Here is a 10,758-nt window from a genome sequence, read left to right as displayed (position 1 = left end):
GGACAATATATAAGAATAAAACTCATTGTGGATTTAAAGGAGTGTTTTTGCTCTTTTCCAGCCTAGAATGCTTCTAATTTTGTTGTCATAGGTAATTATGACCAATTTTTGCGCTAAAGACTTACTTGCACATTTAAAATGTCCACCAGCCTCTTTTTAGTCTTTTTAATCATAATTTAAAATGTGTTTATATGTGTTTATCTCCTGACTTGTGCTTTATCTCAGTGTTCTTTTGAAAGTATATTTTGAAATATTCCCAAAACTGTAATCATGCAGGAAATTTACCCTGAACTATAAATTCGTTCTCAGGTAGCCAGAGTTTAATCTTCCAGGTAACTTGTTATTGAGCAATTTACAAATGCTGAAAACCGGGAGGCTTGTGACTGTCCCATAGACTGCCAAGTAAAATACACTTTCAAGGTCCAGAAAAGTATGAAAAGCATCATCAGAATAGTCCATCTGCCATCAGTGTTTCAACTGTAACGTTATGAAGAGACGAGAATACTTTCTGTACACGAAGAAAACAAAAATAACGACAGTCTATGGGAGTCACAAGCCTCCGGTTTTCATCCAAAATATCTTAAATTGTGTTCCGAAGACGAAACGAAGCTTTTACGGGTTTGGAATGACATGTGGGTAAGTGATTAATGACAACAAAATTTATTTTGGGGTGGAGTATCCCTTTAAAGTCAATGGAACACAACCACATGACCTCCTGGCCTGGATGGAGACTGAAGACCGGCCGATTGGTTCTTCTACGAGAATCCGTTCCGCGTTTTGCAGAAATTCTGTGCGTGAAAAAAAAGTCGCCTCACCTGCTGAGCGCTCCAACGTATCACTCCGCAGGGTCAGTTTATATTATTTTTATTTTGCACTGGCGTTTGTGAAACCGCCATTATGTGATTTAAAAATACACTCTAGTCTTATTATGAAGGATAACGGCATTCACTTCTAAATGAGAAGGTGTCGTTCCTCTGAGTGCCGTGTTTAATGCTGTGGCACTATTTATCATGGTGTCGCTCGCAGGGCGTGATTCGGTTACACTCAAATATGGCTACCATGGAGTCAAAGCTACAACTTTAATATTTGTACCAATGCAGAAATGTAACGTTTTACGTTATTCTCCGTTCTACAGTCGCGTCTAATAATCGTTTTTCGCTTGTACAAATTGTGAATACCCAGGAAAGTAGATCATCTCGACGTGTTTAGCGTTAATAAATAGCCTATTGCTCGAAATTGCAGCTTGCTCCGCGAGCTGATCGAAATCGTCAGGATTGAAAGCTTGAAAGCGAAATCTGCTTTCGGTTTTCTCTCATTCGAGGATATTTTGGGCTGTATTTTCCCGAATGTGGCCAGGGCTCGGCTCCTGTCATCGCCTCGCAGGAGCTCAGAAAGCGGTCGGTATGGCTTGTTTTCGGATGAGGGATGTAACGTTAACCCGCGAGGATTTGGCGATGTGGGATGAAGCGGAATAAAGAAAAGTGATCCGTTCAAACCGAAGGAAAGCGGGTGCTTTCTGCCTATGGATTACACATTGCAGATTTTCCGCACATAAAAGTGGATTTTACTGGAATACGTGTACAGAATCGCAGAAGATATCGCTTTGTCACGCTGGCTTATTTTCCTGAGGAATAGTGGTGTATTCCTCCCCAACCCCCCCAGCGCCACAAACACTAAACAAAAGTACTATAAGTCACGTATATGACGGTTCATGTCATGAAGGAAATAAATAAAAATTGCTAGGGTCGAAGAGGTAAGTAAATATCGATCGACGAGTGTGTTGTGTGTGTTTCTCGCCATCATTTGCGAGCGCTTTTGTCGCCTTTCTGCACGCGAACACTTCATTTCGACCGAGTGTGCAGCTGTTCTTCATCTTATATTCTTGCTAACCTCCTTATTTACTATAAAAACCATAAAAGTACGGCTAAAAACGCCCTGCATCTTTAGTGTCCACTGCCTTTAATGGGCCGTTATATGATTCCGCTTGGATAGGCGACTCCAGGCTTGAGTAACGTTCACAAGTTAATCAGCCGGGCTTGCAAGGCCTCTACTGTATCCACTTATAGCCTTGCTTGCGCATTTACAGTTATATTTCCACTCTCACACCACTTAGCATGCGATTATCATCATAAATGCTGCGTCTTTGGAGAGCAGAGATACTTGGCGTTAACCTTTGGACTCCCTAAAGAGTTCAAATCCGACTCTCTCCTTCAGAGTAGCAGGCTTCTTCTTGTTTTTCCCGTTTTATAAAAAGTATTAAGTATGGAAAACGTTGGAGTATTTCATGGCATGACGGTATTATTGGCACCCTGCGTACATAAGGTTTTGAAACACAGAGCTCTGGAGACAACTGAACAAAGGCAAAAAGCTGGACATGCCCCCCTCACGTGAAGAAGCACTTGCTTTGTGTGCTTCTGTTGTTTCACCAAGGCTGTCCCTCTGGTTCTTGCATGTGTTGTGATATCAAATCATTTCCAGTATATCTTTTTGTGAGGTATGCATTGTACGAACCTTATGTATAGTGTTCAAAAGTATTCATGCATTTGACTGACCCACTCTCTAGTTAACTTCAAAAGAAGTCCTGTATACATGGCTGATTGAATGCTACTTCATCATTTCATAGATAGATGGAGACATTAGAGATCCAAATGGCATAGCTAGATGGATAGATAGGTCTTTATTGAACCTCATTTAGGGTGAAATTAGGGTACAAACAGTAGGCCTAAATGTGTTGTGTGGTTAAGAATCCATTTCTTTTTACTGATCTAACCCTATTGTTAAGTTAAGTTGATTTGAGTATTATATTATTAACTTTTTACTTGAATTTAACCATTTAGGTTAGATGTTACCACATCAAGTACATTTAGTTTTGTAGAGTTTATGTAGATTGTTCTTGAGCCCAATGGGAAATGCAGGTACAAAATCGCAGCAGTATCAAATGTAGACGGCAAAGATACACAAATATACATTAATGCATTTTAAACACAAATATAATGTACATGTGAATGCATTAGCTGGTGCTGCTACCATGTTGTGTTAGAAAAACCTGTTTATGATCAATGTCTGTCATGACATCTGACTAAAACTTAAGTGAAAACTTTAAATTGCATGTAGAGATGCAAAAATGTAACTAATTGTCGTAAAATGAATCCATTGAGGTTAATGATAATTATGAAGCAGCATTATTCTGTACATGCAGAGTGAATAGAGGGAAAGATTCAAAGGTCTGTATCCTTTTGTAACATTTACAAATAACTTTAGTTTTTTTAATGTATTTTTAATACCTCTTGAGAGGTTTGGAAATCCTTTGCACTTGCAAGGCTGATGCAGATGTTAACCACGGACTGATGTTTGCTATGAACTCTGCAGATGTATTGTGTTAGAATAGTTTTAAAAGACACCTTTAAACTAGGGCTGCACGATAAATCGCATGCGATCCGCTGATTACAGAACCGGCTTTCTGACAAGATGCGCATTAAATATCGCATGCGGTTTATCGTGCAGCCCTACTTTAAGCCCTTGTCATTATACGTCAGGTCCATATGCTGATATTTTTTCCTGTTAAAGACCTCATGAAATCAGAATTGGAGTTTTGCGACTTTTTAGTTCATGTCTAATTCATTTTAAGTTGACAAACTAAATGCAGCGGATGTATGCAGTTTTTTTATTCTGTGAAAAAGAACTGAAAATGTTGATGAGTCATCTTGCACTCAGGGGCGTAAACAAATGTTTATCCAATCAAATGCTCTCTAGAATGATAATGTCCCTACCCCAATATAGCCTTTTTCTAGCAATAGCATGTAGCAGCTCATGCGTCTCAGCTGTGATGTAAACTAAAGCCTTCTGGCTGTTTAAAACTAGGAGATAGTTTCTTCGATTCGTTCTCCCCAGCTTCCTGTTTCAGTAGGAAATCAACACGAAAGAAAAATGCTTTCGCCAAGTCATTTCATGAGGTCTTTAAACCGCTACCACAGACATTGTGTACGTATGCACTAATGGCAATGCACACAGCCTCATTGAAGGCTTAACTCAACCATGTGAGGTCTAATTGTTTACTCAAGGCAGGATACAATGAGAGCAGCCCAGGGAGGGATCCCACGTAGTTCCCGGAAAAGACAGCATCCCGTTGGCAGAAGCACCACGCAGAGCAGGCGCAAGGGTCAGCACTGGGGATCCAGCAGAGCAGCGACTAACAATGTGCACAACATTCAGAAAGAATACAAAAACATGACCGAAACTTGGTCTGTCACCTACAACTGCGTTGTGTTTACTCTTTATTGGAGCATAGAGACCCATGTACATCATGCTGTGCTAATATGTCACAAGATAAAAATGATTATTTATAGATAGATTAATTTATAGATCGATATCCCATCATTTCAAGAACTGAACTTCCTTTTAAAAAATCTGAAAAATTTTAAGTGTGTTGGTTTTTGCTCTGGTATCAAATGTAACAACTAAACAGCATTGTGAGGATTGTTTATATTGGAATTAATAAAGTGTGCTAACACTTATTTTGACTAATTTTCATGGTGGTTCAGTTGAGAGTTGGACTCCGTATTATGAGCAAATCATATGAGCTTATTCAAATATTTTAGTATTAAGCTCGGGGATTATTTTCTCCTCTGGCGTTACCAGTGTTTAATAAAAATAGAATTAAAACCTCACTGGTTGGAGAATGTTGTGTTTTAAAACTTGCCGCGTTGTAAGCTTTCCTGGAAATGTAGCATTTTGTGACATTATTTTTGTGAAACTAATATATTACTTGTACATAATTTTTCTCACAGAATGTCATCAGAGGAGAAAAGTCTAGACCCCTCTGACAAAGGATCCTCGCCGCCACCTAGCAGCTCTGGGGCCACTCCCACTGGAAGTCCGGCCCCCACAGATAAGCGGCCCCGGGGCCGCCCTCGTAAGGACGTGTTATCCACAGCAACACCGCTTCAGTCTGTGCCCAGACAGAGAAAGAAGTAAGTTCAATTAAACTTCGAAATTGCTGTCATTATTGATTAAAATTGGAAGTCTAAATGTCTTTAAAAAAATGAGGATTATTGGTCTTAAAAGTGAAGAATGGTATTAGTAATATATATTCTTATGAAATTAATCCTATTGGTCAAACTCTATGGCTGATGATACATGGGGCAACTTTTTGAGCAATATTGCTGGGCAACTTTGGTTATGGGCAACCAGGTGATACACAGGGCCCATGACCAATCTTAAGTATCCAGATAGAAATGTGTTACCTATTTTCAGTGAGAAAGTACCCAAGCAACACTGCTCAAAAAAAGTTGCCCGGCAACATTGCTCAAAAAGTTGCCCCGTGTATCATCAGCCTATGTCTAAGCTGGAAGCAACGTAAACTTGAGGCTGTCAACATTGATGACATGAAAGCTGCATGTCACCTCAAAATGTTCACCAACAACAGACCAATCAGTTGCGTGTTTGTGGTTGGACTTCAGCAAATTTATTTCCCATTTTATTTTAAAATGGATGTCCATTGGTGTAAAATAATGTGTTGTTTTCTAGGGCTGCACGGTAAATCGCATGCGATATTTAATGTGCATCTTGTCAGTAAAGCCGCTTCTGTAATCAGCGGTAAATCTCCATCACGTGCGTGCTTTCACATGGAGCAGCATTTACTACACAGAGCCGTTGTTCACTGACAAGCTGCGCAAAACCACGTTCATATATGAAATATCGCATGCGATTTATCGTGCAGCCCTACTGTTTTCTGTTCAAAACAATTTTGCACATAATTTTGTTATTGTTACTGTATCTTTAACTCTCTAAACATGAATGTTTAAAAGGCAAATGATTTCAATGAGTAGTTCAGAACAGAAACATCACAAATTGCCTTTGGTGTAATGGTCAAAAGTTATTTCAAGTCAACATATTAATGTCAAAATTTAGAGCCTTTAAATCGATTTTAGTTTTTAGTATTTATTTAAAAATGTAGCTAATCAGTATTAGCCACATTTTCAGTATCTGCACATGCCTATAAAATGATTTCCTTTTAGATGCATGCTAAAAATAACGTGGAAGGGTTAGCAGTGCAGACATCGCGAACAGAAAGTGAAATAGGGTGCACAGTGTCACGCCTAGGGATATGCCGGTATCAAATTTTCATGTTGCGATTAATTGCTAATGCTTTTGTCATGGTATACGGTATTATCACGATATTGAAATTTAGTTTAAAAAAAAAGTGCTGTCATAATACAGTATAACAGGTTTAATAACTTTTTTTCTTATAACAAAAATAACAACATTTAAATGCAATAAAGCAATACAGAAAAATGTATAAAATTAAAAGTTTTACACAGATTAAAGTGCAAAAGAACTATAAAGACCAATAGGTATCACTTTACAATAAGACCTCATTAGTTAACCTTAGTTAATGCATTAACATTCACAATGAGCAATAGCTACATTTGCTACCAAATATGCCAGAGTAAGCTGAACTTCCTGTCCGCCATTTTGATTTATGTTGAAAACCTACTTTTTTTAACTCCTCGCCACTCGTTGGTCCAATTTTCACCAAAATCGAGTCAAATCATCTTCAGACTGTGCTGACAAAAAGTTATGGATTTCGTGTCAATAGACAAAACCGTTTTCGTACAGTGCCACTACAAATTTAAGGCATGATGCCAAAATGACTCTGAGGCTTTATCTCTGCAAAGCTTTGACATAATGACAACAAACTTTGTGTGTGTCAATATCACCTCACACAGAACACACCAAAAGGATTTCATTACAGCGCCACTTGTTGGTCAAAAGTGATAAGCCATTTAATCATATTACTAGTGGTTGTATTTATGATTTTTCAGCCATTTCAATTACAATCATCCTAAAATTGCTTTTATTACTCATTATTGCATTTGGTCTGATGCTCCATGCCATGCTTAGCTCCTCATTTTGCCACTGGAGTGCTTGGCCCAGCAATTGCTGCTTGCAGCTATATGAATAATTTGTAAAATATAATTATTCACGGTATTTAGAAGTGCCCACGATAACAATATCGTGCATACTCATTACCGGGATATATCGCATCACCGAATACCGGCACAAGTCTAGTCACGCCACCATCTTTGTTGATCAATACTGGGAACATTCTAGTTTTGATGCACTGCTCATGGCCAGTGTTGACATGATGCAAAAATTTGATTCGTGGACTAATGATAAGCCTTGCTCCTATGCGACAAGCAATGCGTTTGACCAATTTAGCTTCATGGGCTCTTGACAGTAGAGACCTTCTCACTGGCTCTGATGTGTCTCTCTGACAGGCTGCTTTGAATGACAGTGCGTTCAATTAACCCCTCAGGGCCCTTCGGCTATTTACCCATAGAACACAAAGAGTTCCTCTAACGAGAAGCACCTTTTTAGAATTTACCTGACTGGCAGCGTAATCCAGAGAGGAGGGAGTTTAGGCTCACCAGAACCCATTGAATGTACAGGAGCGGTTATTGAACAGTCATCCTGGCAGACTTCCTCTGTTTCACATCTGCATTTGGGAAGAGTATGTGCATCTTTCTTGACTCGGATAGCCATCTAAATGGAGGGGAGGCATTTTTCCTGAGGGGATTAATTATATAGGAGTCTTTGAAGTGAAAAGCGCAGGTGCCTCTGCCAGCTTTGGAGCTTACTATGAGTGTGTAAGGTGTGATGGTAGTGTCTGCGACTGGGAACGGTTTAGTGCAAGGTGCTTTTCATTAATAGATCTCACAAAATCATCTTCTTCAAAAGAAGAACCATCCAAGAGTACCTACTAACTACCTTTCAAATATCTAAAACTATTAATGTGCTCTTGTACTCGTGTAAAACAGTTGATATAACTACACTCTTAAAAAAAAACTGCAAAAATTGTACCTTTGCACCTTCTTTGACCCTAAAGGGTTCATAATGGTACCATTAAAGTATGTATATATTACTACAATTTTTGCACATTTTTTTCTGAGTGTAGATTTTTGCGTCTTCAGAAGGCATTATTAGTGGTAGAGCTTTATAATGGTCCGCTTATGATAACGGTTGATTGTTTATGGTTGCACAACATCACAACTTGGCCTTTACTACCTTTCAAATGTTTGGGGTCAGAAATGTTTTTGAAAGAAGTCTCTTATGCTCACCAAGGCTGCATTTATTTGATAAAAAGTACAATAAAACTGTAATATTGTAAAATATTATTAACATTTAAAATAACCGTTTTTTTTTAATTATTTTTATTTTAATACATTTTAAAATGTAATTTATTCCTGTGATGCAAAGCTGAATTTTCTGCATCCTTACTCTTCTCATCATTAGTCTTTAGTGTCACATGATCCCTCAGAAATCATTCTGATATGCTGATTTGGTGCACAAGAAACATTTCTAATTAATATTAATGTTAACAATTTTGCTGCTTAATTTTTTGGAAACCATGATACTTAAAAAAAAAAAAATAGATATTGAAATTGAAATCTTTTGTAACATAATACATTTATATATGTAAAAAAAAAAATTACATACCCCAAACTTTTGAATGGTAGTGTAATATAGAATTAATTAATATATTGAATTCATAATATAGAATTTGCAGCTCTGCTTATATCAGCTATTTAACATCAACATTTAAATGCATATCATACCAAATATTCAAATATAAGAGTCTTGTAAAACTTAAAGGGATAGTTCACCCAAAAATGTAAATTAATCCATTATTTACTCACCCTCAAGCCATCCTAGGTGTATATGACTTTCTTCTTTCAGATGAATGCAATCGGAGTTATATTAAAAAATGTCCTGGCTCTTCCAAGCTTTACAATAGCAGTGAATGGGTGGTATTATTCAATAGTCCAATAGAAGTCCAATAAACTGCACCCATCCATCATAAAAAAGTGTCCCACATGGCTCCGGGGGTAAATAAAGGCCTCCTGAAGAGAATTGATAAGTTTTTGAAAGAAAAATATCCATATTTAGAACTTTATAAACTGTAATCTCTAGCTTCCGCTAACTGTCGTGCGCGCGTTCACGAGAGAGTGGCATTCCAGCGGATGATGTAGGATGTAGCGTAGCGTAAGCTCCGGTGAGAAGTGACGAATGTGGAAGCGCAACGGAGAGAGCAAAACAAAACTCTGGTCACAAATTAGAAGTACAAAACGAGGATTTGTAAAGGAAAATGTCAGAGGATTTCGATATAAGCCAAGAGACTGGTTTTCCTTTGCTCCTGTAAACAAACGTTGGTTCTCGCGAGACTAGCATATTCTCACAGGAGCTTATGCTACGCCTATGTCATCCGCTGGAACACCACTCTCATGAACGCACGCACGACAGTTAGCGGAAGCTAGACATTACGGTTTATAACATTTTAAATATGGATATTTTTCTTACAAAAACGTATTGATTCACTTCAGGAGGCCTTTATTAACCCCCTGGAGCCATGTGAGGTACTTTTTATGATGGATGTGCACAGTTTACTGGATTTCTATTGAATATCACCACCCATTCACTGCCATTACCAGGACATTTTTAATATAACTCCAACTGTATTGGTCTGAAAGAAGAATGTCATATACACCTAGGATGGCTTGAGGGTGAGTAAATTATGGGGTAATTTTCTTTTTTGGGTGAACTATCCCTTTAAGTCTTTCATGATGTAAAGATGCCAGGACTTTTGCTTGATGTCCATCAACTTCCTAATTTAAAAAAAAATTGTAAATTGTAAATTATTTGTAAAGTTGGGTTTATTTGTATATTTTTGTTTGTAATTTTTTTTTTTTTTTACTATGCATATTTTTTCAAAGCATTTCTACAGAAAATCATATCTCAGTGACCTGAATGTCATCAATTCTTGACGAAAACATGACCTTTGTGAAGTATTTAATTGAACGCTTATTAGACATTACAATTCATGGTTTTGTAATATATTAAGAATTGGGTTAAATTTCCTACAAAAATCAAAGTCAATATGAAATTAATAGTACCTTACCTTTCCTGTGGAAAAGCTGCAACCATGATGCTAGGGGTGTTGTGGGTGGTTGCTATGCGGTTGCTAAGGTAATTTGAGGCTGTAGGTTCGCAGTGTTGTGGTTGCTTACTAGCCCAAGACAACAGATCCAAACCCAAGTATGATATTCCATTCAATGTAATCTGGGTTTTTTTCACCCATCTTATCATCTGCCAAGAAGTCTGAATGCTTAGAAAAATAACGGCATTCCTCTCCTCATCAAGCCACGTGGTTTGAGGTGTCATTCAAGTCTGTATCACAAACAGTGCTTGACAGATTACACATTTAATATTTAGCATTATATGTTGGTTGAAATCCTTAATTGTTAATGATAGCAATAGTGCTGCTTGCCTTGGCAAACACAGCTAATAAAATAATTCTTCAGTTTGTTGTTTTACAGTCCCTTTTGTTGCTTGCTTTAGCCTACATCTTCAGTTTAGTGGGTCTCTAAGGGTTCGATTGAATTTGATCGCATATTTTTGAAGGTAACCATTGGGTCTGTTTGCATCACATTTGAAATCCATTCCATAAAACTCCACTCCAGGATTTATACCGTAATCCTGTGTTGGCTCTACTTTCTACTTTTCTCTTTCATTCTATGGTGGGATCATGGGGATAAGTTATAGGTCTCTGGGCTTGGGGGTTGGGTGCCGAGCACGTCTAAATGGGCCATGCATTACTGTGTTCTAACTAGGGGTGTGCGATATATATCGTCTGCGATAATATCGTAATTGTTGTTTTAACGATGTGCGATTTGACATTATCGAGTATTTTGCAAAAAC

At 37.9% G+C, this 10,758-nt stretch overlaps 1 protein-coding gene across 1 annotated transcript in view; it reads left to right on the top strand.

Moving 5' to 3' along the window:
- Positions 1 to 1,058: 1,058 nt before the first annotated feature.
- The window catches only part of kmt2cb (lysine (K)-specific methyltransferase 2Cb), a 132,141-nt gene continuing 122,441 nt past the window's right edge, over positions 1,059 to 10,758 (top strand). Inside the window, exons 1-2 of the mRNA XM_016464556.1 lie at positions 1,059 to 1,753; positions 4,788 to 4,970. Of these exons, the coding sequence (XP_016320042.1) occupies positions 4,789 to 4,970 (182 nt within the window). The 5' untranslated portion in view covers positions 1,059 to 1,753; position 4,788. The remainder of the gene's footprint in view (positions 1,754 to 4,787; positions 4,971 to 10,758) is intronic.

Source organism: Sinocyclocheilus anshuiensis, unplaced genomic scaffold (assembly GCF_001515605.1).
Source record: "Sinocyclocheilus anshuiensis isolate Anshui unplaced genomic scaffold, SAMN03320099.WGS_v1.1 scaffold524, whole genome shotgun sequence".
Taxonomy (NCBI): Eukaryota; Metazoa; Chordata; class Actinopteri; order Cypriniformes; family Cyprinidae; genus Sinocyclocheilus; species Sinocyclocheilus anshuiensis.
The sequence above is the reverse complement of the archived record's forward strand: the minus strand, read 5'-3'. Positions and strand labels throughout refer to the sequence as shown.